Consider the following 24725-nt stretch of genomic DNA (forward strand, 5'->3'; position numbering starts at 1 on the left):
GGGACAGAGAAGCTGAATTGCACAAGCAGAACAGCATGTCAGAAGTGTAAACAAAAGAGACCTCCCCAGCAGGCAAGTGAGAAGATTAAGAGGCAAGACACAATGGAGAGATTCCGAAAGTGTAGGAGGTGATGTTACTTGTGCACAGGGGAGGGAAGATGCAGCAGCATTGTGGTCTCACTTGGAGGTTCAAGAGGAAGAAGTCAGAGCTGGGGTCCCAAGAGATGCAAATGACACTGTTATGGCTGAAAAAGCACCAGGGCCCTATAAGTGGATCATTAGAAAGTGAATTTTGCCTTAATTTGCAATCCCCAGCCTGAATCAGTTCGTATCTGTGGCAAAGCTGTGGTCCCCCCAAAGGAATGTCCTTTGTGGATGAAGCTGGCAATATATATTGATTGGTACCAACTGGTTTAAACGCAGTGTGGGAGGGAAGGTCAGAAACCCTAGACATAGCAAGTTCTGGGCAACTAGGGCTACTGTAGCACAAATTGGCTTCAATGAAATCCATCACACAAGGTTCATACAGGTTACAAGATGCAGTTTAGCTTTATCTTGTACTCTGTCCAACTCCTGCTATCGGTGGCTCAGTGTAGCTGGCCCAATGCCATCTCTAGTGTGCTCAAACAGCCCACCATTTCCACTTGTGCGACTTAGGCTGGCGTCAAGCACGGGGTTAGCTCCACCAGCATTAATAGTGGCTTTGCCCGTCAACGCTGGGGTTTGCACAGCTGGTTGGCCAGGAACATATGGCACGAGGTAAATAGCCAAAGTAGACAATGCCTTTGGCTACATTAGTTTTTCAATCTTTGCTAAATCCAGTGTTCAAAACAATATTCTGCCCTGAAAAAAAGGTAATCCGGCATGATTTTAGTTAGGCAGATGACTGCTGATTATGGGTGTGGCCAAGTTTCCCGCGGTCCCATAAAGTTTGTTTTCAGCCACCAGTCCTGGCTCTCAGTTTTCTGTGCTTTTATTTAGCTGTAATTTACCTCTGACTGTCTTCTAAGAGGCCTGTAAGCAGTGGAAGTGTTGGTAATGTGCTAAACAATATGACCTCGCATTGTCCGGCACATTTTCTCATCTGGCACGAGTCTGGTCTTGAGGGTGTTGGACGAGAGAGGTTCAACCTGTATTAGAAACCCAAAACCATTGGGGGTGCAGCTGTCACTCTGAGGAAGGGTGAGAATGAACTCCTATGAAAGCAGTCTCCATGGGGCTAGATGGACCTTCCCTCTGGTTGCCGAAAAAAACCATCACTCCCAGTGCCGGCTGGAGGATAAGTATGTGACACTGTTCCCTGGAGCTATGAGCCCTCAAGCTTGCTGGAGAGACTTAGGCAGTGATCACACCACATTATCGTTATGTGTGTCCTTCGCTTCTGCTGGCTTTCACTGGTCTTTGTGACATTCAGTAAGTGGGGCAGTGATGCCAGCCTGCTGCAACAGAGAGGTGAATATAAGGGCGCCAAATTGACCAGAGCGATTTATACTTCTCGCATGTCCATCTGTCCAGCTAAGGCGTTTGCCAGGGGAGAGAACTGAGTGTAACTGTGACAGGTGCCACCTGGAACTGGAGTACCACTGAGCCCTCTCACCCACCAGCCTGGGCTCCATCTCACACTTATTGCTATGACAAGCCACAGACCCATGGAGCCATAGCTCCATGTCTTAACGTTTCCAGCAGCGTACAGAGGGCCGTCCTGAGGAGGGGATGGGGCCCAGGACAACTCCCCACCCCACCCATGCCACAAGACCTGCGCCTCCCCCTCCTCCTCTACCCTGTCCCCTTATCCTCTCTCCGACCAATGGGGTCAGGGATTACCTGGGGCAGGGTGTGGTTGTATCAGCAGTATGGAGTGGCTTCCTGTCAGCCCTGCCCCTGCAGTCACCATGCTCCACAGCGCCATTCCCTCCTGGCCCTCTGAGCCCTGCTTCACTGCCTGCTCCCATGCCCTGCCCCAGGTAATCCTCTCCCTCTTGGCCATAGGATGGCTGGGGCGGTTGCCAGGGGGCGGGTGGACGCAAAAGCACAGGGCCTGGGGTGGCCACCCAACTTTGTCCTATGACCAGGACAGCTCTGAGCATACACGCAGGTAGGGACTCATCCAGCTGCAATTACATGCACTCAGTCTGCCTAGCCATTGCATGAACCAACAGTAGGTAATGCTCAATTCCCCCAGCAGGCACCCCTCCAGAGCATGAATCCAAGGGAAAGCCCATAGAGTTGTCCCCTCCAGATACTGCAGAGCAGAGAGGAATGTGCGATAGCTCATCTGAGCTAAGATTCCCACACATTTCACTCCAAAGTGAAACTCACTGGTTTAGATTAAAACATAAAATAAATATATTAATTACAAAAGATTTTAAAAACAACAAAAAGTCCTGTGACACCTTATAGACTAACAGATATTTTGGAGCATAAGCTTTTGTGGGCAAAGACCCACTTCATCAGATGCATGACTCATGCATCCGATGAAGTGGGTCTTTGCCCTTGAAAGCTTATGCTCCAAAATATGTTAGTCTGTAAGGTGCTACAGGACTTCATGTTGTTTTTGAAGATACAGATTAACACGGCTACCTCTCTGATAAAAGATTTTAAATTATTGTAAGGGATAGCAGATCAAAGCAGATTATCTAGCAAACAAATAAAAATGCAAACTAATTTTAATATGCTAGATTGATTGTATATGAATTCATGGATTCTCACCCTCATGCAGGGGTGGACAATAATTTTTGCAAGAGGAGCCACTCCCATGAATTTGGTTAGTGGTAATGGCCCAATTTTTCTATTAGATTAATGGAGGGGGGTGGAGTCTTGGACAGAGTTTGGGTGCAGAAGGGAACTCGGCACAGGGGATTGGAGTAAAGGAGAGGGTGTAAGGTCTGGAAGGGAGTTTGGGTGCAGGAAGGGGGTGGGAATGTTGGAGGGGGTGGCAGGTCTGGTAGGGAGTTTGGGTGCAGAAAGGGGGTGGGAATGTGGGGGAGGGATGGCAGGTCTGGGAGGGAGTTTAGGTGCAGGAAGGGGTGGGAATGTGGGGGAGGGGTGGCAGGTCTGGGCAGGAGTTTAGGTGCAGAAAGGGGGTGGGAATGTGGGGGAGGGGTGGCAGGTCTGGGCAGGAGTTTGGGTGCAGGAAGGGGGTGAGAATGTGGGGGAGGGATGGCAGGTCTGGGAGGGAGTCTGGGTGCAGGAAGGGGTGGGAATGTGGGGGAGGGATGGCAGGTCTGGGCAGGAGTTTAGGTGCAGAAAGGGGGTGGGAATGTGGGGGAGGGGTGGCAGGTCTGGGCAGGAGTTTGGGTGCAGGAAGGGGGTGAGAATGTGGGGGAGGGGTAGCAGGTCTGGGCAGGAGTTTGGGTGCAGGAGAGGGTGGGAATGTGGGGAGGTGCCAGGTGCAGGCTCTGGCAGGGAGCCACGTACCATAGGTGGTTTCCGCCCAGCAGCCCTGGGGGGTTCTCAGGCTGCCTGCTGCGGCCAGGCAAAGCAGCCAGCTGCTGGGGTGAGAACATCTCTGTGCCCCGCCTGGGGGGAAGCGGGTAGTGGGTCTCCACGTGCTGCCCTTGCCTGCAAGCATCACACCCCCTCGCAACTCTCGTTGGTCGGTTCCTGGTTAGTGGGAGCTGTGAAGGTGGTGTTGAGAGCAGGGGGCAGCATGTGGAGACACTCTGCTCCTTCCCCCCCACACACCATGGAGCACACATACAGAGACACGCTTTTCCCAGCAACTAGCTGCTTTGAACGCGTGTGGGGCTGCGACAGGCAGGTAGCTTGTGTGAGAGCCCCACTGGCTTGCGGGACATCAGTAGTCCGGATGGATCATGGCAGGTGGATCCAAATGCTCACCCCTGCCCTAGCAGATGGTTCATGTAGATTCTTCAGACACAAGCATGGGGTTCTCATGTCTTCACACACAAACTAGAAATACCTTAGTCTGGGTCCTCCAGTTCAGTCTTTGTTCCTCTTGTGTGACGAGTGGAGACCCACAGATGGTATCACTCCCTGCCTTATATAGCTTTAGCGTGTAACAGGGACCCTTTGTTTCAAAACTTGGTTCCCAGCCCTCTCTGTGGAAAAAATACTGGCATCCCAAGTTGGAGTCCAGAGACACATGGTCTGGTTGTCTGCCCTTGCCGTGTGATCGCAGCCGTTGCCTACAGGCTGGCCAAAACACCCACAGCACAGAGATGTACAGCCAGTGGAAGGTTAAGCCAGGGGTGAGCAAAGTAGGAGGTGGTCCCCCTTGTTGTGGTGTGAAATTTCATAAGGGGGCAGGCACAGCAGGATCAGCTGCTGGGTCCCAGGCTCATCCATCTCATTAAAAATGTTGAACTGTGTTACTGGTCTAAGTCTGTGTATTTACCTTTATATACCAATTAATAAGATTTTTTACATTCTGCAGACTTAGTCTCTTACATGCGTCGAAAGGGTTTCTTTTCATATGAACATAACCAATATTTCCCTCCATTTGGATTCCATTAGACAGGTGGTGGGGGAGCTGTTAATTGCAGGGATGAAAAGTGGGGCCCAACATGAAAAGTTTGCTCACCCCTGGTTTAAGCTATTCCATATTCCACTGTCTTTGCTGGTGGGCCATCAGCCTCGTCTGGCTTCGCTGTTATACCCGAAAGGCCGTCTGTGGGTGTTTTCCAGAGTAAGCCCATTTGAAATACAGCTCCCTAGTCAATATTCATAACTTCAGATACAAAAACAGAAGACACGCACACAAACCCGATAATCAGATACCGCCAATCGTAGCCTTTCCAAGGATGCCTCTCCCGTCTCCACACACTGCCCTCTGTTCTCAGCATCACCTTCACCGCTCCCACTGACAGGGAGGTTTAGTGAGGGGAGAGGGATTAGCTATGAAGCTGGTGCTTAGGGGAGAGACAACAGCTGATAGGCAGGGGAGCTGGCAGCCTCTGTGGGCCCCTGGGGAAGGTGTGGGATTGTGGGGGTAGCTCCACACTCCCAGAAGGGACAGGGCTTCAGGCAGAAGGTGTAGGACCGGGAGCAGCCAGCCCTCAGCGCTGCCCAGACTGTGGCGTCCCCTCCCCACCATCCCTCAGAGCTGCCCGGAGCATGCACATGGCACTCCAGCAGCAATTTAAAGGGCTCGGGCTCCAGCCATCACCACCGCCACTCTTTCTTCCCCCCACCCCCCGGCAACAGTGGGGCAGTTGATAGGACAAAGCCTCATTCCCATGGCCTCAACAAAAGTTCCTTCCCCCCACCAGGGCACATCTCTCTCTCTCATGCCCACTGGCCTGGGATGGAGGCAGCATTTACAGAGATATGGGCCAACAGGCTAATCATGGGAGATACTGGTCAAAGGAGGGTGATCAAAATAAGTCAGTTTCACAGGGCACTTCCCCATTGTATTTGAATGGAAATTCAGCAAATACTCTTCACCTGCCATTGTACCCAGAGGGTCCCTTGTGCTAGGTGCTGCCCATACACAGAGGAAGAGCCAGTCCCTGCCTCAGATTGCTTACAGTCTAGACAGGACAAAGGATAGGAGACAAGGTGAGTTTGACATGACCTGCACCAGCTGGCAAGGTCCATAACGGGCCAACCACCAGACTGGACACAGGAAACATTCCTCCTCCTCCCTGTGCTGAGAGCTGTGGGGTCAACCCCTCCTTGCCCCAGTGCACCCCAATATCTTGTCTGCACCTGGAGCTGTGAGGAGGAAGATGCTGGAGCCGACTTCCTCCACTCTGTGCCTTCAGGGACTCCCAGAACCAGACCTATGGCCAGTTTCTGCGCGGGGAGGTGGGAAATAGAATCAACCCCCATGTCTCATTGTATCTCTGCGGTACCATGCACAGCTATGATGCTGTATAAACAGCGGTAACAGTAAAACCTTTGTCAAACCTGTATGCATGACCAGACCCAACCTAGCTGCCCGCCTAGATTCCCCAGGGCTGGACCTGCACCTTCCACAACAGCTGGCTAAGCTGTGCCGTAAACCAGCTTCTCCACAGCTGCATGTAAACAGGGCTCTTTGTCCACTGTGCACCAGGCCTGTCCGTGCCCAGGGAAAAGCCTTGGCGCTCACACGAGTGAATGCATTGCTTGTCTAGCCCCGGTGGATAAATACAGTAACTCAGACTTTGTTTGCATCGTGCTGAAAGCCAGGAGTCCCTGCAGACAATTTATCACCGCCTGCTCAGGACGGCCCCCATTTTAGTCACCATGGGGAAGGTATAATAAATTGCCTGTGGGAAAGCTCCACTCCTCTGAGTCTCTTTTAAGGCTTGAGAACCTTCTGTCCACAAGATTTACTTGTGCGAGGACTGACCTTTGCTTGAGCAAAGGAACTAATGGAGACTTTGCTACTTAACACACATCTCTGTGCTCTGGGCTTAGCCATCCATTACATACACATCTTAAAAGCATTTCCACTCTAGAGCCCCATAATGTAATTTTTGCTGCTCGCTTAGCTGGGAATGCATTTATATAAGGCAGTGGTGTTCCAAAAGAGGGAGAAGTAGTTTTCACTTTTTCCTTCACAATGAGTCTTTAGGGGGGAAAAAAAGTGGTGGATAAACCCAACCCTATATGCCACATTTTGACGTTAATGTAATGAGAGACAATAGACCTGTCAGTCTGAGATTTGTAAATCCTGTTTTATCTAAATGAATACTTACGCTAAGGCATTAATGAAGAGACTTTGAGTTGGCCAAAATCACATTCGCACATACCTCCACTGCCCTCTACCTTGTGCAGTTATATCTGTACCAAGTAGGTTTACAATGCTACCGCTCATGTAAGCCAGTGGGTAGATGGGAGTCGGCAACCCCTGGCACGTGTGCTGATTTGGAGTGGCACATGGCAGGAATTCAGCCCTGCCCCCCTTCGCACCATGCATCGGGGGGGGGGCGGGAGCATGTGGCTGGGGCTGGAGCCTATGCCACAGAGTTCCAGCTGCAGTGTGAGATCAGGGCCAACCGCACAGGGCTGGAGCCAGGGCTGGCCCTCCCCCGCACTGGAGCTTGGGACCGGGACCAGCTCCCCTCTGCGGGAGTATGGGGCTGTAGCCAGGCCCCCTTGCCAGAGCATGGGGCTGTCCCCACTCCCTGCCAGATCACAGGCCCGGGGCCAGAGCACAGGGCACTGGCCGCCACACCCCTCCCCGCCACAGCAGGGAGCCTTGGCCAGGTTGTTTCTTCTCCCCTCCCATCCCCACCGGAGGGCAGGGCTCCCACACCAGAGTGCTGGGGTCACAAGAAGGCTACACTGCCAACTCTAAGTAGGACTACGAGTGACTTTAAAAAGTATCACCAGCGCTTGGACCGTACATAGAGGTAAAAAGGTCAAATTTCATCACTCTGACCCTGGAGGTAGATCTTATTTGAGAGTGTTTCATTCAAGGGATGTTACACAATGTGCAAGGTACAGGAGATACTGAATTTACGAGTAGGACCTTACCAAATTTACAGCTGTGAAAAACGTCTCATGGATCCTGAAACTGGTCTCCCCTGTGAATTCTGGTCTTCTGTGTGCTTTTACCTTATCCAGTACCACTTAGTACTAATCTCGCCATTTTATAGATGATTAAACCTGCAGCTTGGAAAGATGAAGCGATCTTCCTAAGCCACCCCCCTTGGTCAGTAACAAAGCTGGGACCCATGCCTCCCAATTCACAGCACAGTCTGCTCTGGCGACTCCATGCATTTTTGTCCGTGCTCCAAAGATCGTCTAAGAGTGGAAAACGTGCAGTGGCTTGATAGCATGTAAGGCAGAAAGAGGAGAAGGCAGGGGGAAGCCATTAGCTCTGGTCAAATAAGAGCCCCAGCTTTCTAGGCTCAAACTGGTCTTTTAGGCTTGCTCTACATTAGGTAAATGAGTCAGCTGCAGATAAACAATTCCAGCTACAGCAATTGAGTAGCTAGAATCAACCTATCTGCAATTGACTTACGTGGCTGTCTTCACTAAGGAAGTTGACAGGCAAGTTTCTCCAGCTTACCTCCCTTACTCCTCGCTATAACGAGGAGTGCAGGGCTCGACTGCCGACCCCGACAGGTCGATTTCGTGCACCAGGCACACAAAATCAATCTTCCGGGTAATGTAGACGTAGCCTAAATGTTGCAGCCACCGTATGAAAATACGAAAACAGACAAGGCTCCTCTTCTGGAGCCCTGTCTCCCCTGTACTAAATTGCCCATCATTAGCTTTGATTGCTGGTGTATGGAACGGATTCAGAACATCGCCAGGTGATAGGTTAGAACTCCTTTTCCCCAGCCCTTAAAGGAGGAAGGTGCTCATTGTTAAAATTGACATTGAGGGTTACATCGCAGAGGTGAGATGGACAGGGCTGTCGCTGCCTTGGCTTGTCATATTTGGTTCTCACTGATTACTTAACAGCTCTGCAGCCGGGTCATTTTTGCTGTGTTTTCCCTTTCAAGGAATGTTGCATGCTTTAAATGTCAACACTTCAAGTGTGCATCCATGAACATTAGCACACGGGGTTCGAACCTAACAGCAATCCAGTGGTTTGTGCTGTCTGACATGCTGGGAGTAGCAATATCTCCATCTGATGTGCATATTCATATCATTGTTTTTGCAGAGAGCAAATTGTCCCATTGTCTATGCATTATCCACTGAGGTTTTAAATTACACAACAGGGAGACAGCAATCCAGATTCAAAGCTCCTTGAAGCAAGCAGGTATCTCTCCCCATTTAGTGAAGGGGCACTGAATCCAGTTTTATTTTGTTGATAAATCTGAGTGTCTTTGCTTCTTTGAGAGCTTTGTGTTGCATCCCTCTGAGAGTAGAAATATTTTGGATTTTTCAGGCTGGCAGGGCCTGTCTTGCCCTTGCTCAGTGTCTTCCATCCTAGCAGCTGAATGTACTGCACAATAGAGCTGATAGTAAAAAGGCTAGAAAAGGTTAGAAAGAAACTAAAAAAAAGTTTGAGGGATTTCAAAGTTTTCACAGGATTTTTTTCCCCCAGTTTTCTTAATTTTCAGTTTGTGACAGTGGGGGAAAGAGGCATGCTCTCTCCACCTGCATTTCTTCTGCCCTCCCGACTGATCAAAGAATATGCAGAGAGAGAAGAGAAGTAAAACAGCAAGGGTGCATCTACACTAGCCAGCTACTTCGAAGTAGTCGGCACAACATCGAAGTAGCACATGTCACGTCTACACGTGCCGTGTGCTGTTTTGATGTTGAAATCAACGTTAGGCGGTAAGACGTTGAAATTGCTATTCCCATCCGAAGATGGGAATAGCGCCCTACTTCGACATTGAACGTCGAAGGAGGGCGTGTGTAGACGATCCACGTCCTGCTACTTCGAAATAGCAGGGTCTTCCATGGCGGCCATCAGCTGAGGGGTTGAGAGACGCTCTGTCAAGCCCCTGCAGGGCTCTATGGTCACCGCATGCAGCAGCCCTTAGCCCAGGGCTTCTGGCTGCTGCTGCTGCTGCTGCAGCTGGGGGTCCGTGCTGCGTGCACAGGGTCTGCCACTGGTTGTCGGCTCTGTGGATCTCGTGCTGTGCAGGGCAAGTGTGTCTGGGAGGGGCCCTTTAAGGGAGCGGCTTGGGGCTTTGCTGGCCCCTTATTTTGACGGGGAGCGCTTGTGTATGTGGACGCTCCACAGTTCCTTCTGGGGCGGCTCCTTTCGATGTTCCCTATCGCTGCTTCGATGTGGAACGTCGACGGCACCGGCCCTGGAGGACGTGTGGACGATACATGTCGAAGTAGCCTATTTCAATGTCCTTACTTCGAAATAGGCTACTTGGACGTAGTGTGCTAGTGTAGACGTAGCCCAAGTGGGTTATCTGTCCCCACCAAAGTGAACAGAGAACCTTTAAAAGTATTTCAAAACTATCCAACCTTTTTCTGAAATATTTCTTTAATTATTCTTGGAAATGAAAATCTTGACTAAAAGAAAAAAAATTTGTACCATTTTTGTCAAAAAGCCACGTTTCATTCCAGAAACATTTTTGACCACCTCTGTGAATAAGCCTGAGTTAAGCTTCACAACAACCAGCAGTAGGAAAGTATTATTATTATTATTATTATTAAAAACACATGCTACCTTTGTGTAAACTGAGGCACACATATTAAATAACGTGTGTGCTCATGCCCAGTTAAGTTCCTCCATATTTGAATTTAGATCCTGACACATTTACCGTGTCAGTGCATTGCTACCATCTGGCAGTTCTACCTAAACTGGTAGGAAAGAAATACAGATCATGTCATGGACTCTGATCTCAAACACACACAAAAATAATCATGGAATCATAGAACTGGAACTGGAAGGAACCTCAAGAAGTCATTAAGTGCAGTCCCCTGCGCTGCAGGACCAAACACCTTCTTAAAAAATCTCTAGTGATGGAGATTCCTCAACCTTCCTAGGTAATTTATTCTACTGTTTAACCATCCTGACAGTCAGGAAGTTTTTCCTAACATCAAGCTTACACCTCCCTTGCTGCAATTTAAGCCCATTTCTTCTTGTCCAATGACTGTAGGGCTTTTCTACCTCTTCCTTGTAACAATCTTGTAGGTACTTGAAAGCTGTTCTTGTTCTTCCTTCATAGCTCATCATTTCTAGACCTTTCATGCATTGAAGTGAACAGTGGGTAACTAGACAGCTCATGGTCTGAGTTGACAGAGCCTTCTGCTAACAGGTTGCCAAGTCAGCATGGCTTCTGTGACATCAGGGCACCTCTGCAGTTGGCTGTCATTGGCCTCCTCAGACTCTGTTTTGTCACAAAGGCCCTGAATTAGGTGGGCCATAGGGCAGAGCGGCCCTTCTGATCCTATAGATAGATATTCCTTGCAGGTGTTGAGGCTCTTAACAGCGGAAGCTTGCTGTCTGGGCTGTACTCGCTTCATTCAACTGGGGTTGCAGGCTCTGAGGATGTGCTGGGTGTGAAGGATTTGAGGTGTATGAGGATCCTCCAGGCTGGAAACAAGGGGCTTGGTGTCAGAAGGGGATCAGGACTGGGGCAAAGGGCTGGGGTACATGGAAGGCTCAGAGGTGCAGGATCCAAGAGGTGCTGACCTGAAGTGGCTCCTGGAAACAGAGGCCTTGTCCCTCCCACCACCATCTCCCACACAGAGGCAAGTCCAGGCAGCTCTGCAGTTGGCTGTCATTGGCCTCCTCAGAGTCTGTTTTGTCCCTGTCCTGGCCTGTCCCTCCCACCACCATCTCCCACACAGAGGCAAGGTTCCAGCCAATGGGAGCTGCAGAGCTGGTACTTGGGGCAGGGACAGCATGGGAAGCCCCTGGCTGTTCCTTCTTCCAGGAGCCACGTGGAGCTGCTACACTTATGGGGCAAGGCCCCAGCCCCACTCCTCGGCTGAAGCAGCAGGGTGGACGGAATTAAAATGTCTGATGGGTTGGATGCAGCCTGTAGGCTTTAGTTTACCCACCTCTGAGATAAATAATCAGGAAGAAGAAGGACGTGGGGGTCTCCCAAGGGGTGCCTAGCCCCTTCCAGAATCAGGCATTGTAAAGATGAGATAATGGAACAAGGGGCAGAGTTTCAAAGGCACAAATGTCAGCGAAAGTCAGTGGGAGTGATTAGTGCCTTTGCCTGTTTTCTCTGCTCCTTCCTCCCCACCCCTCGCTATGGGACAGTAAGTAGCATGCTTAGGTCTTGTAACTCGGCTTAACTCCAGTGAAGTCCGTGCAGCTATGCCATTTGGATCAGCCAAAGAGCTGGGATTTCCACAGTTGCCTGTGACAAATACTGTAGCAGAAATATGTTTTGGCTGGTTGAGGTGTGACTTGCCATTAGTTACTGCATGGCACGGCTAAGATTTCGCTGTGTAAGAGCAAGCTGCTAATATTTCACATGAGTGCAGTCTGATCCACACCAGATACGCACGCTCAACCAACAGATTTTAGTGCTGTTGAAATTTTAAATGATTCTGATGTGATGGATTCAGAGATCTCCAATCTCTCTCGCTGTAATGTTCCTGCTACCTAAAGGGAGCAGTCAAGAAAAGCTCTTTGTGTTCATTACACAGATAGTGCAGTAGTCACCAGTCCATTTGATTAATCCTTAGAAAACGCACTTGGTGAATCACGTTACAAGGCGAGCGGGACCAGGAGAAACAGGACTATAATTAACTTGATCTTTCTTAATACAGATTGTGAAGTCAAAACACCCCAAAAGCCCTTTGGGATTTCCCACCTCCTGCTCAAGGAGTGTGAAACTACAGTCTCCTTGAAAAATTTACTGGCTACAGTAGAAGCCCTGGAATTAACTGTGTAATGCAGTGTTATTAGATTGCGTTACAGTAACATGTAGCTCAGCAGCTAGGATGGGGCCCTGATAATGCTTTCTGAAAGCTATGCTTGAGGTCAGCCAGAAGTTATGGGCTTGGTACAGGAGCTACTGGGGAAATACTCTGTGGCCTGTGAAATGCAAGAAGTCCAGCTAATCAGTGGTTCCCAACCTTTCTCAGATGGGGACCCATTTTGACAATTCAGGAAGACTTTGTGACTCAAGGCAATTCAAATCCGGGAAGGGGAGGTTCTCCCCTGGGAAAAACGCATCCCCCCCTGCCCCCGGCTTAAAGCCCTCTCAGCCCCACAATGCCCCTCCCCACCCTCCTCTCAGCTTAGATCCTGCTCAGCTAGGGTTGCTGGATTTTGGGAAAATTTATGTGGGACAGGCAGCCCCACCCACAGGATCCCCAGCCAGGGCTGCCTGTCCCTCCTAAGATTTCCAAAAACCTGGGCGGGGGATGGGAACTCTGGCAGCCCTGTGGCTGGGAGATGGTTGGGGCATGGAGTCCTGGCTGGCAGCACCAGCCACAGGATCCCCAGCTGGACGGGCAGGGGAACCCGTGCAGCCATGCAGCTTGGAGCCGGCTGGGGAACGGAGCTCTGGCCAGCTCTCAGCCCCTCCCACCTCCCCATCCCCAGGCTTAAACCCCTCTCAGCCTCCACTGTCCTGCGCCTACCTCACATGGGAGTTCTGCGCTGCTGTTGCTGACCCCAGCTGCCCCTTCGCTGGGCTGCTGCTGCCTCCTTCTCTGCCTGGCTCCCCACTGCCCTCCTATTCCCTTCCCCCACCTGCAGTGGGGCAGTTCCCTGCCCTGCTGCGCTGAAATGGGACTCAGTGTAATTGGTTTAAGGGCAGGATCCCTTCTGCCAGCTGTTAAACCAATCAGCATGGCAGGGCAGGGACTGGGAGCAAAGGAGGAGTCAGGTGGCAGCAGCAGAGGTGCAAATGACTCCTTTAAGAGCCACATGCAGCTTGGAGCCACCCAGCCACCCACCCTTATCAAGTCTAATCACAACCCATGTTTGGGTTGCATCCCATAGGTTGGGAATCCTGAACTAAATGATCTACATCAGGGATGGGCAACCAGGAATAGTGGGAGGGCCGCATGAGTGGCCCCCCTTCACCTCAATGGGCTGCAGCAGCCCGTGGCCCACTGGGATTCCACCTGCGGCCCTATGACCTGCTGCGTGCCCCTCCCCCACACCTCTCACACCCCAAAGCCTTGCACTTACCTGCTCCTCCCCCTCCCTCCCAGCACTTTTGGAGCACGTGAATCACCTGATTCATGCTCTGTCCACCCTCCCAGAGCTGGAACACTGCAAACAGCTGATCTGAGGTAGTCCAGCTCTGGGAGGAAGGGGACAGGAGTGGGAACAGCATGAATCAGGCCAGTTGCATTGCTTCAAAAGTGCTGGGCGGGATGGGGAGAAACAAGGAAGGGTAGGGCTCCAGTTCTCTGATGTGCGAGAGGCACATGGGATGGGGTCAGCCAGGGGATCACAGGTGGAGCCCTAGTGGGCTACAGGTTGCCCCCCACTGATCTACATGGTCCCTTTGTATTTAAAGGGATAAATACATGAACACACAGTCGAAGACAGTTCCTGCGCAGAAGAAACAACCATCGAAATCAGGGGTGGGCAACCTGTGGCCCACAAGCACGTGCAGCCCATTGGGGTTCTGCATGTGGCCCATGAGACATTTTTATTTGCCAAGTCCCCCACACCCAGGGCTGACAGATCGTGCTGGTTTCTGTCCATGTCGGTTTTTTTGCTACTGGTATTACCAAAGTGACTCACGCCCAAAGCCAGAATGCAGGAAGTGAGGTGGGCACTGACAGCACACGACGTTGGGAGAGCCATGCGCGCCCTCCGCATCCAAAGCGCTGCTGCACTTCATTCAGCACAGCCTGCCGATTCTAGATACACAATCACAGCTAGCAAAATTGCCCCATGCTTGGAGACTGCCTTGGTCTGACAGTTGTGTGGCTCACTGAGAAGAAGGCGTATTCACTCATTGGGCCCGCTCACTAGCCGAGGTTGCCCACCACTGATGTAAATGGAGAAAGGGAGGGAGGAAGAAGTAATATGATCCTTGTTCTGCAGACTGGGACCAGAAGTGCAGAAAGAGAGTGAGTTGCTGAGGGCCGTACAGGGAGCCTATAGCAGAGCCAGAGATCAAATCCCGGTCATCTGAGTTTTAGTTTAGGGTTTTAACTCCATGACCATTCTTCCTCCCTGCTGCAGCAGAGTCATTTGGTCACTGCAGTGTGTTTGGAGATATGGTGGAAGAAAGGTTCATAACCAGTACGCACACAGGAAAAAAAAAAAAAAAAAAAGGTGCCCCCCCTTTGTTCTGGGGCTGGCTGTGAATTCAAGGGAATGAGCTGTATTCTGAGCACAAGTTCTCTGCGCAGACCTGTTTTCTTTTAAATAAAACAGCAGTTTCCCTGTGCCCATGTATTGTATTGTCTAGGGCTGCGTCTGCTCCAGCACTTTCCCAGAATACATTACACCAGGCAGGTCACTTGAGAACTGGGTTTTCTTTGTGCATCTAAAGTATCCTCCGCAAGGTCTCAGCTCCGCAAGGACGCTCTTCTGCAAAGCAAAGGGTTTGTTCTGTGCCTGCGGGGGTAGCATCTTTGCACCTTCAAGCAACGCAACACTGCCCCCTAGCGTTCAGCAGGAGGCCCTCGCTTGTTGAGCTAAGACAGCGTTGGCTAGCTGGCCGTGCTGCAAACTCCACTTGGAAGCAGAAAACCAAATCCCTACCTCTTCTTACTACCCCAGTGCCAGAAAGAAAGATTAGGCAGTCAGCACTTAGCTGACCATGTTGCTTGTGATGTGTGGGGTAAAATTGAGGTCTCCGTTCCATCGCTGCATTGGCTCTCAGGCACCAGCATCAGCAATTGTTTTGTCAAAGTGATTTCTGCCACTATGGCTCACAGAGAGCTGACATGGTGCCTGTTTCACACGATCTCTTTTCAGGACACAGCTGAGTGTATGAAGCAGTTTTGAAGGGTCTTTAGTGGAGGTTTGGGACTGGGATTTCTGTTAATGAATGTGCATCTCACAGCAGCCCCCGACACTCTAGTCAAGGTCAGAGCCCAACTGTGCCTCAGTTCCGCTCAGGACTAGAGTGGCAGTGTACGAGCACATACAGAGAGCTCACAATTTAAGGCTGCCCGTCCTGCTAACTGCATCATATGGGCAAATCCTTGTGCGTCACCCTTTGTACATCAGTGAGGAATCTCACAGGCACAATGAGCTGGAAGGATCGGGTTTAAGACTTCACAGAAGTTATACCAAGTTTGAGCAGCACTGAATTTAAGCCTGGATTTTTAAAGGAGCTTTCTTTTGCTGCTAGCTCCTGATTGTCAAGACAGCACTTCCCTAGCATTGTCCCTCTGATGCTATGTGTAGTGTAGTTTAGATGGGGACCGTATCTGCTATTGTACTGCAACTTAAAATCATCATGAACGAGAGTGGGCAGAAGTCTCATCTGATTTTTTCCCCCTTTCAGTAAAAATGCAGGGTACATACAAACTATGCTCTACTCGCTGTTTGACTCCAGAGTAATCTTAGACGCACATATGGCACAAATATAATTATACAAAAATAATAGCTTTGGATTTGAATGCCATCTTGCAGTTCTTTCACACAGCTACTTAAGGGCCAGATCCTGTGCCCATTGAAATCAATGGAAGAGCTCCTGTGGATTTTAGTGGTACAGAATTTAGGTCCCAAAACAATACGGAGGAGCACTCTATTTATGGAGCTTTTGTGTCTGCATCTGATCCACCATCTGCAAACATGGTCCATGGCTATAAAGCAAATGCTCGTGGATCTGCAGGGCTCTAGGGGTAAAATCTGTTCCAGGGTCAGTAGGGAGAGGCTGGGTTAATGGGAAAGATTTGACTGAATAAGTTTCTTCTGTGTATTCAGGAATCACCCATCCCAAAACTGCAACTTCTTCTGGGCTAGAAAGCAGCCGTTTCTTAACAACACCCAACAGTGCTAGCCCACGTGTCAAGGCAGGGAGTGAAAAAGATATATCAACCAAGGCTGCAGGGGAAGTTTAGTTTAGATAGGTGTGAATATAGATATAAATCCAACCCTGACATAAAATAGTCCACTTGGCAATCATTTTCCTTTCAGCAGGGTCAGGATTTACAGTTATGCTGAATTATCAGGTCTTAAAGGACTCACAAATCTCTCGCCAAACCACAGACTCCTCCCTGGAACAAAAGAATGTCCTTTATTCTTCCAGTTAGAGTTCCCTGTACGCTGTGCGCTTGCGCAGCCACCCGGGAGAGACTCAAATGCTGCCCACGGATTAGCAGAGTGCCCACAGCCAGGTTTTTTGTTTCTGCCGGTGGTGCACATCCACACATGCTTCAGTGCACATAAACATTATTCTGCGCATGGATGGAAAAGATTAGAGAAGACATTGCGTACAGTCCTCATGTCTTTGTTGATCACCTTTTTCATCTCATCCAGGTCTAATAGTAAGTTTTCTATGTTGCTCATCTCTCTGTCCGGTTCCTTTTCAGGTTCTACATTGAGAGCATATCTTATTTAAAGGATAATGCCACCATTGAGTTGTTTTTCCTGAATGCAAAGTCCTGTATTTACAAGGTAAGGGCTCCTTTAAATTAAAGAAGGGACTGAAGGATCCAGAAAAACAGGGTGCTTCATCTGAATGTGGGGATTTCTATCTGTACAAGAATAAGAGAATCTGGTTGTTATATTTGCTTTCCCACTGTCTCCTGGTCTGTTTACTCTGCCATCTACTGATGGTCTCACCTTGCTTATGCCATATCCCAGCCCTTTTCAGAGCACCCTCATATATGATCTTTTATCTATGATCTGCCATTTCTGTTTTGTGTACTGCACTGTGATAATAAGAAAGGGCTCCAGGCCAGTAACACTGGCACTTTAGTCCAGTGACAATTACAGAGGCGGTGGAACTGCCACTGGCATTCCAGCCCTGTGTACACATGGTGACTACCATTCCTGGTGCCTCCTCCAAAGTCTCGCCTCCTGCAGCCTATGTTCCTTGCTCCATGTTCCATACAGATTACTACAGTGTGTGTGGTTGGTTATCCTTTCCCTTGTAGGGCAAAAAATAGTGAATAATTTCCTTGGTGTTACACCAGTATGAAAGTGTCAGAGAGGGTTAGTCTGTATGTTCAAGAACAAGAAGTCCTGTGGCACCTTATAGACTAACAGATATTTTGGAGCGTAAGCTTTCGTGGGCAAAGACCTGCTTCATCCTATGCAGAAGCGGGTCTTTGCCCATGAAAGCTGATGCTCCAAAATATCTGTTAGTCTACAAGGTGCCACAGGACTTCTTGTTGCCTGTGTGAAAGGTGAATCAAGTCCCGAGTCCCAAGGGAGCAAAATAGCCCCATGAAAGAGTAACCCTAGCACAAATTGAGTGGGGTCGATACATCATGTACATAGCTGTGCAGATACAACATGCTGCAGGTACGTCATGCAGAGTGCTAATGCTTCTGTTGTGAGCTCTGTACAGCCAGTAGGGTGATAATCCACATACACTTCCTGGCCTGACCCTCCATCTCTCACAGTCTCTAGTGTCTGGAGCCTTCTGTGAGTTCCTGAGGCAGGGGTGACTAACCATCCTGTCCCACACTGAGAACACCCTCAATACCGAAGCTAAAGCACACTCTCAGGCTCTCTGTGCTTTGTACTTGGGTCACCTACCACGTGTTACATCTCCCCCTCAGTGCTCAATATGCAGAGAATAGGGGTGTGTTACAGACCTAGGCTTGAAGAACCTGGATCTCTAGTTCAAGCTTTGGAGACTGATGCTTTTAGCTCTCCAAGATCCCTGGCAGTGGAAGAAATAGTGGCCACTGCATTGGTACCTCAGCTCTGACATAAGGGTCTCAAGATGCTTTTGAGCAGTGGTTTCCAAACTTTTTGGCATCACATCCCCTTTTGACTTTTGAGAAACCCTCACGCCCCCACAACATATTCTTTACCATCAGCCAACCTACTTTTAATCAAAACTTCAATCCGTAATTTAAAATATACACAAAAACTTCATATAAAAATATTTAAAATTAAAAATAATCACAAACAGTTTTTCTTGGCCTTCTGCAGGTGCTTGGTGCAGCCTCAGCTGGTCAGCTGCCTGAGCCCCCTGCCAGCCTCCAGAGCTGCCTGCACCAGCCACCAACCTGCCCGAGCCCTGTGCTGCCCAAGCCGACTGAGCCCCATGCAGGTGGGGCCAGCCACCTACCCACTCACCAGCCCGAGCCGCCCAAGCCCAATGCTGCCAGCACCAACCAGCCGCCCACCAGCCTGAGTCACCTGAGACCTGTGATTCTGGGGCCAAGCCTCGCCAGCTGCCCGCCTGAGTCCCATGAGCTGCCCACCTGAGCCCCTCCTCTCTCCCAAAGCCAGGCACCACCAGCCCCTCTCTCTTACCCCATCTCCCACCCCTGAGCCAGGTACCCTCAGCTCACTTTCTAACCCCATCCTACTCCTCCTCCCTTCCCCTTAACCCATACTCACTCCCCTTTGCAGGAGGCAGCTCGCTCCATGTGGGTCTTTGCCGGCTGCTTTTTATAGCGGCTGCGCCAGATCGTCCACATGAAATGACAGGGGCTGAGAGCTGGAAGCAAAGGCCGGCTCTCTTTTGGGGTGGGGGAATGATGGGGTGGGCTGGGTAACCTCACACCACCCAGTTTGGGAAACCATGCTTTAGAATATCCATGATCTCAGAGGTAGATTGTTATCATCTTCATTTGACAGATGGGAAACTGAGGCACAGAGAGATTGAGTGACTTGCTCAGGGACACCCAGGATGTGTGATCTACCTGGGTTCTCTCAGTACAGGCCATAAGAGACAGATGAGGGCTTGCACAGGGGATTGGACACCAGTAATTACTGCTAAGTTGTAATCACTGCTCTGACAATGACTGTCTCTGTAGCCACAACACATCACCTTTCCTCTCTGCCTTCTTCCCAACAGCTGTTAGTAGGGGTAGTTCTTAATCCCACAGACCTACAGCTAAATAGTGCTACCGGTTGCACCTCCCTTGTCCAAGATCCTTGGGACCTGACAAGGGAAAAAGAATTGGCTGGACAAGAGAAGGTAGACAGCCCAGGCTCCTGGGGTCTGTCACAGGGATCCTGCTCCTCCCAGTCCCCACCCACCCACCACAGGGCGGGCAGGGGCTCTGGCTCGCAGACCCACAGCAGCCTCCCAGCCCCTGCTGCCATGGATTCAACAGTGGTCCCGGTTCGACAGCAGCCTTCCATCCCTGACTACTGTAGGGCTTTCCAGCCCCCACTGCTGTAAGGCAAGCCAGGGGGCTCCGGGTCCTGGCCCTGCAGCAACATCCCAGCCCCTGCTGCTGTGGGGCAAGCAGGGCTCCAGCTCCTGGGTCTGCAGCAGCCTCGCACCCCACAGCTGCCAGGCAAGCAGGGGCTCGGGCTCCCAACCCCCACTGGGGCTCTGGCACTTGCCTGCTACTCCTTCATCTGCTGACATCCCTGGTCCTGCTGGAGGAGAAAGAGCTGGATTTGAGAGGTGCAACCTGTAGTTCTCACAACACAGACATTCCTTGTACAGCTGCCCCAGTGCCTCCCACAAGAGTGCTGTGATGCTAAACAATTCTGTTTAAGTGCTTTGAGCACGCTGCTGTTTCAGCTTCCCAGCCCATGGGGAAGTGTTCACGTCCAACCTAAAAAGAGGCAGAAAAAGAGAAAACGTAAAACATTTCCACTGGGATGTGGAATTTCCACTTCAATCCTGCCCCACCCCAACGCTGCTCACTTCAATCCTCTCTCCTCTCCATGCCCCCTGCCTTTCTCTTTCTCACCAGACCTTGGTTTTTCTGGCCTAGCCAGCTTGACACTTTCCCTTCCCCAGAGCAACGAAGGGTCCTGTGGCACCTTATAGACTAACAGAAAAGTTTAGAGCATGAGCTTTCATGAGTTAACTCACTTCTTCAGATGCTGGACCAGGACCCTTCGTTGCTCTACAGATCCAGACTAACACGGCTACCCCTCTGATACTTCCCTTCCCCAGAATCTATTAGAGATTTAAAGAAATAAATCCAGAAAACCACCTGAAAATATATTGAATCAAATTGTGGCCGAGGCAGATGTGAGCCTGGATGTGATAGAACCCAGCCAGGCAGCAAGGGTTTCAAAACTGAATCTTCTGCGTTTGCGCGAAGAAGAGAAACGATGTTGCCCCGGCAGTGGCAGTGAGAGGAATCCACCAGCAGAGGGGGCTCTGGGAGCTAAATTGAACATTGGGATCAGGAGCTGGCTCTGTACCCTTTTGGGAGGAGTGGGGAGAGGAGTGAAACCAGGACAGGGTCAATGTTTTTGTGCCAGAAATAATCTGGCCTTCAGACGATTGCAAAACACCAGCCAGTTGTCAGGACTTACTGAAAACAAAACTAGCTTTGCGCACGATTGAGTGTCAAGTAGATAAGCAGCTTCCTGGCTCGGAACTCAAAAGTGTTGAGAGGAGTTAAGTGCTGCCCAGAGGCAGTGGGCCACACAGCTGCTTTCTCCTCTGTGGCCAAGAAAGTGGTTTTGTAAAAGAGAAAAGGGAGCAGCACTGAGTGCCCCAATTAACCTGAGAGCCCTGGTGTGAATGCTGCTTGGAGCAGCAGGGGGCTGACTCACAAAACCTACAGATCCCCAGGGAGCTGGGCTGATCTTGGGGCATCGGGACCATCTACACAGAGACCTTGTTCCTCCACGCAACTCCTGAAGCTTCCGTATACTCCCTTCACCTGCACTGCATCTGCGCTGCCGTGGTGTCTCTAGCTGAACTTGAAGAGCCCATCTTGGAATTTGGTTATCCTAAGAGGCTGTGTGGGGGCCCCAGGTGGGTGTGTCTAGTCTGGGAATGACTGGGGGGCCAGGTCCTTCTCTGGAACTATTCCCCGTCCACCGCACCTCTTTAGCTGGCAGAAGCATCCCTTATGACTCACCTTCTGTGTGCAAATGAGGGAACAATAGCTGGGCAAAGATCAGACCCTGAGAAAGAGGCTCTCGTGCTTCCCCAGCAGGGCAGGGACTCGCTCAGTAAGCAACGTTACACAGGCGTTGGGCTCCACTTGCCCAGAGTGCCATGTCCTAAGCCTCACTCACAGCAATTCCTTTGGCTTCAAGAGGATCGCAATCAGTCGCTCTGATTGCCTATGTGCAGGGCGGGTGCTTACTTGCAGACTCCCCAATGCTGGGCACATCTGCATAGTTACATGCTCAGCTGTGCATCTATAGAAGCCAGGTTGGGTGATTAGGTTGGGAGAGGGTTGCTTTGTATTGAAGCCAATAACCTGAAACTGTGGAGATGAGGGTTCAAATCCTGCCGACGCTGCTGCTTCCAGTATGACCATGGACTTTCTGTGCCTTGGTCCTTCTTTCGTGAAATCGGGAGAGTAACTGTCCTGCACCCTTAGACTGTTTAGGGATCAAGCTCTTTCCAGCCACTGCTACCTCTTGCTTGCAGCACCTGGCATGATGAGATCCTGTTGTTGGCTGGGGCCTCTAGGTGGGACCACAGCACAAGCAAGGCAACCTTCTATCTAAGTTGAATGTCACACAGCACAGCATGGCTGCCATTCCCCAAAGCAGGTGCAATCCCAGGGGTGGAAGAGTAAGGCCTTTCGTTCACATTCATTGCAGGGGTTGGGGCTTCATTGCTTTCACTTAGGTGTGGGAAATCCTCCCTCCAAATCCTTTTGAAACACCCTGACAATTAATGGTCTCAAAGCCTGTTAGAGAAGTGGCCCCTGGGGTTTTCAGACGTTGTCCATGGGGTTTATGGACACCTGTGTGGTCCCTTGGCTGTGATTTGAATCCATTTATCACCCTCTCAGAAGCTTCCCGCTATGTTATTTTTTAATTAAAAAAACAAACAACCTGGTGCATGTTAACATGTGTCCTCAGGATTTCCTAAATCCCAGGCAGAAATGCAGATGAGAGTTCCTGATGGGCAGTTTCAAGTTTTCCCCACCCTCATCCCACAGGGACCCTCGCTCCTGCTGAAATCAGTGACACTGAGATGACAAACCTTTGTCTGTGCCTGTGATGCTTTGGCAGAGACTGCAGGGCTGGGAGAAGGGCAGGGCCCTGGGAGCCTAGCCCAGCAGTAACTTTGAGGTCACTCTTCCAAATGCTTGTTCAGCCCACTGGCTGCTCCAGCTGTGACAGGCTCTGTACTCCATGCACTTGGGGCCTAGGGACCATCCTTTGGGAGTATTGCCAGAAAGAGCTTATGCTGCTGTTTCTATTTTGAAGGAGGCTTAATAACAGAAGGCAGAGGTGGGGGAAGGCCTGGAAATCTGGGTCAATCTATTTCAGGCTGACCGCTCTGAAATCATTACTTTGCACATTCAAACCAACTGTCATCCGAAAACAAAAATAGCCCTTGCTGCCTGTGAGATTCCCTCCCGGGGCTTCCCAGTCTGACATCCCGCCTTGCTCGAGTCTTGGTTTGGTTTAAAACACATGCTGAATTTTAGTGCATTTGAAAGATGCTGGGGTGACAGGCCTAGAAAGAGTGAATTGCTCTGCTCAGGCTGAGGACAGGTGGAGGAGACGTAAGCCACGTCGGCAGGGTACCATGGAGGGCTTCACTTGGGAGCCAGAGAAAAGTTCAGTCTCTGTGCTTAGACTGTGCTTGGCCATGCTGCAGTGCGGTGGTGGATGAGAACTGGGCAGAGAGCGCCAAACAGCCATCAGACTGTGCTGAGGAGGGCCTCTCTATCACTCTGTCCGTGCATGGGATTCCCATAGGTTGTCTAGGTACTCATGAGGGGTATGGTCACAGAGATCTTCTTGGGACTGTCACGTGATGTGTGAAATATCGCTGAGCCTGCCTGCCTGCCCTTTGGGGTGCTCCACTCCCCTGTCCTGCTGAGTCAAAGCCGCCAGCGTCTTACACCATTTGCAGGTAGTTGAGGTCAGGCCCACAGCAGAATAATACAGACACTGAGATCAGTTCAGCTCAATCCAAGGGACTTGCCACAGCACCCAAGTACACAGCCCCACTGGGACCAGAATCCCACATAAATCCATCTTACCTTGTATAAAGGTTTATACTGAGCAAGCTCGTAAAATGTTCACCCCCTTATCAAGGAAAGAGACATGGGCACAGCTGTTTCCCCCATCCAGGAAGTTCATATTTTTACCCTGGGTTTACTAATAAACCAACATGATTTTATTAGGCATGAAAAGTAGGATGTAAGTGGTTGCAAGTAATAGCAGACAGACCAAAATAAGTTACTGAGCAAAACACAGCAAAACATGCCACATGAGCTTACTGCACTAAGAAACTTGTTACATATAAAATCTCACCCTCACGTTCTTTTAATCACCTTCTTCCTTGGACTAGGTAGCCTTCCCAGATGGGGCCCAATCCTTTTTAATGGTCAGTTTCAGGGGACGGCAACAGACATCTGAGATGATAAACAAGGGTGTCCTGGCAGCTGTCCCCGTTGTTTGGTCTCCCAACTTTGTGTTTCTTTTGCCACAGGCGGGAATTCTTTGTTTTTGGTTTAAACTTTTCACAGTTCCAATGGAAAACTGCAACATCCCCAGAATGGGTTCCTCCATCAGGGATCCTGTCCACATGTCTTCGCAGGACCAAGCATAGTCCAGACTTACAGGAAAAATAAGACTCTTCACAGATGATTGTCCTGAGTACCAGGCCATTAAATTCCTTCAGTACTACTAATGGCCCTCAGTGTGCCTGTCTAGATTAATAAAACAGGTTTATACTTCATATGTCTAACTCCAAACACAGGAATGATACGTGCCCGCAAATAGAATATACACACGTGGCTGGTTATAACTTTTCTAATTATACGTTACATGATAAATTTTGCATAGAGCAGGGGTCTGCAACCAAAACAGCGAGAAGAGCCATTTTTTTCCAAATTCAGTTACAGCATCAATCCTTCAAGAGCCGCAATGCACATGAATACAAGACAGTCCTTAATGAATAACATCAAACCATACTTTTTGTCACCCCTATTTTAAGAACAGCGCACATACAATTATTTACCCACCTCAACCCCCAAATCCACGCTTCCATCTCCAAGCTTAACCTCCCATCCCACAAACCTGCCCCACATCCCCAGGCTTAACCCCTTCAGTCCCAAACCACCACCCAACCCCACGATTAACCCCTTCAGCCCCAAATCCATTCCCCGTGATTTACCTGCCTCAAGCTCCACATGGCCATTGCTCCTCCACAGCCCCCACCATCCCCCTTGGTCCCCTCACTACCACCTCCTCCTCCATGAGCTGCCCATCACCCCAGCTGTCCTGCAGGCTGACTTCTCCCACATGGAGCCCTGCTGGCTGACTTCTGCAGGGCTCCCTGTCCTGCCACAGCTGACTGCTCAGCGGCTCTGGAGGCTGCCACTGCTTTAAAAAAACGAATCTCAATTCCGTTTTAACAGAAGGCTTTGTTTAAGCA

The 24725-nt window shown here is 50.2% G+C and overlaps 1 protein-coding gene across 3 annotated transcripts in view; it reads left to right on the top strand.

The window, feature by feature from the left end:
- The window catches only part of FRMD4A (FERM domain containing 4A), a 301838-nt gene that overhangs the window by 178753 nt on the left and 98360 nt on the right, over positions 1–24725 (top strand). For all 3 annotated transcript variants that reach the window (XM_075017733.1, XM_075017741.1, XM_075017751.1), the window contains exon 5: positions 16795–16879. In XM_075017733.1, the coding sequence (XP_074873834.1) occupies positions 16795–16879 (85 nt within the window). The remainder of the gene's footprint in view (positions 1–16794; positions 16880–24725) is intronic.

Source organism: Carettochelys insculpta, chromosome 1 (genome assembly GCF_033958435.1).
Source record: "Carettochelys insculpta isolate YL-2023 chromosome 1, ASM3395843v1, whole genome shotgun sequence".
Taxonomy (NCBI): domain Eukaryota; kingdom Metazoa; phylum Chordata; order Testudines; family Carettochelyidae; genus Carettochelys; species Carettochelys insculpta.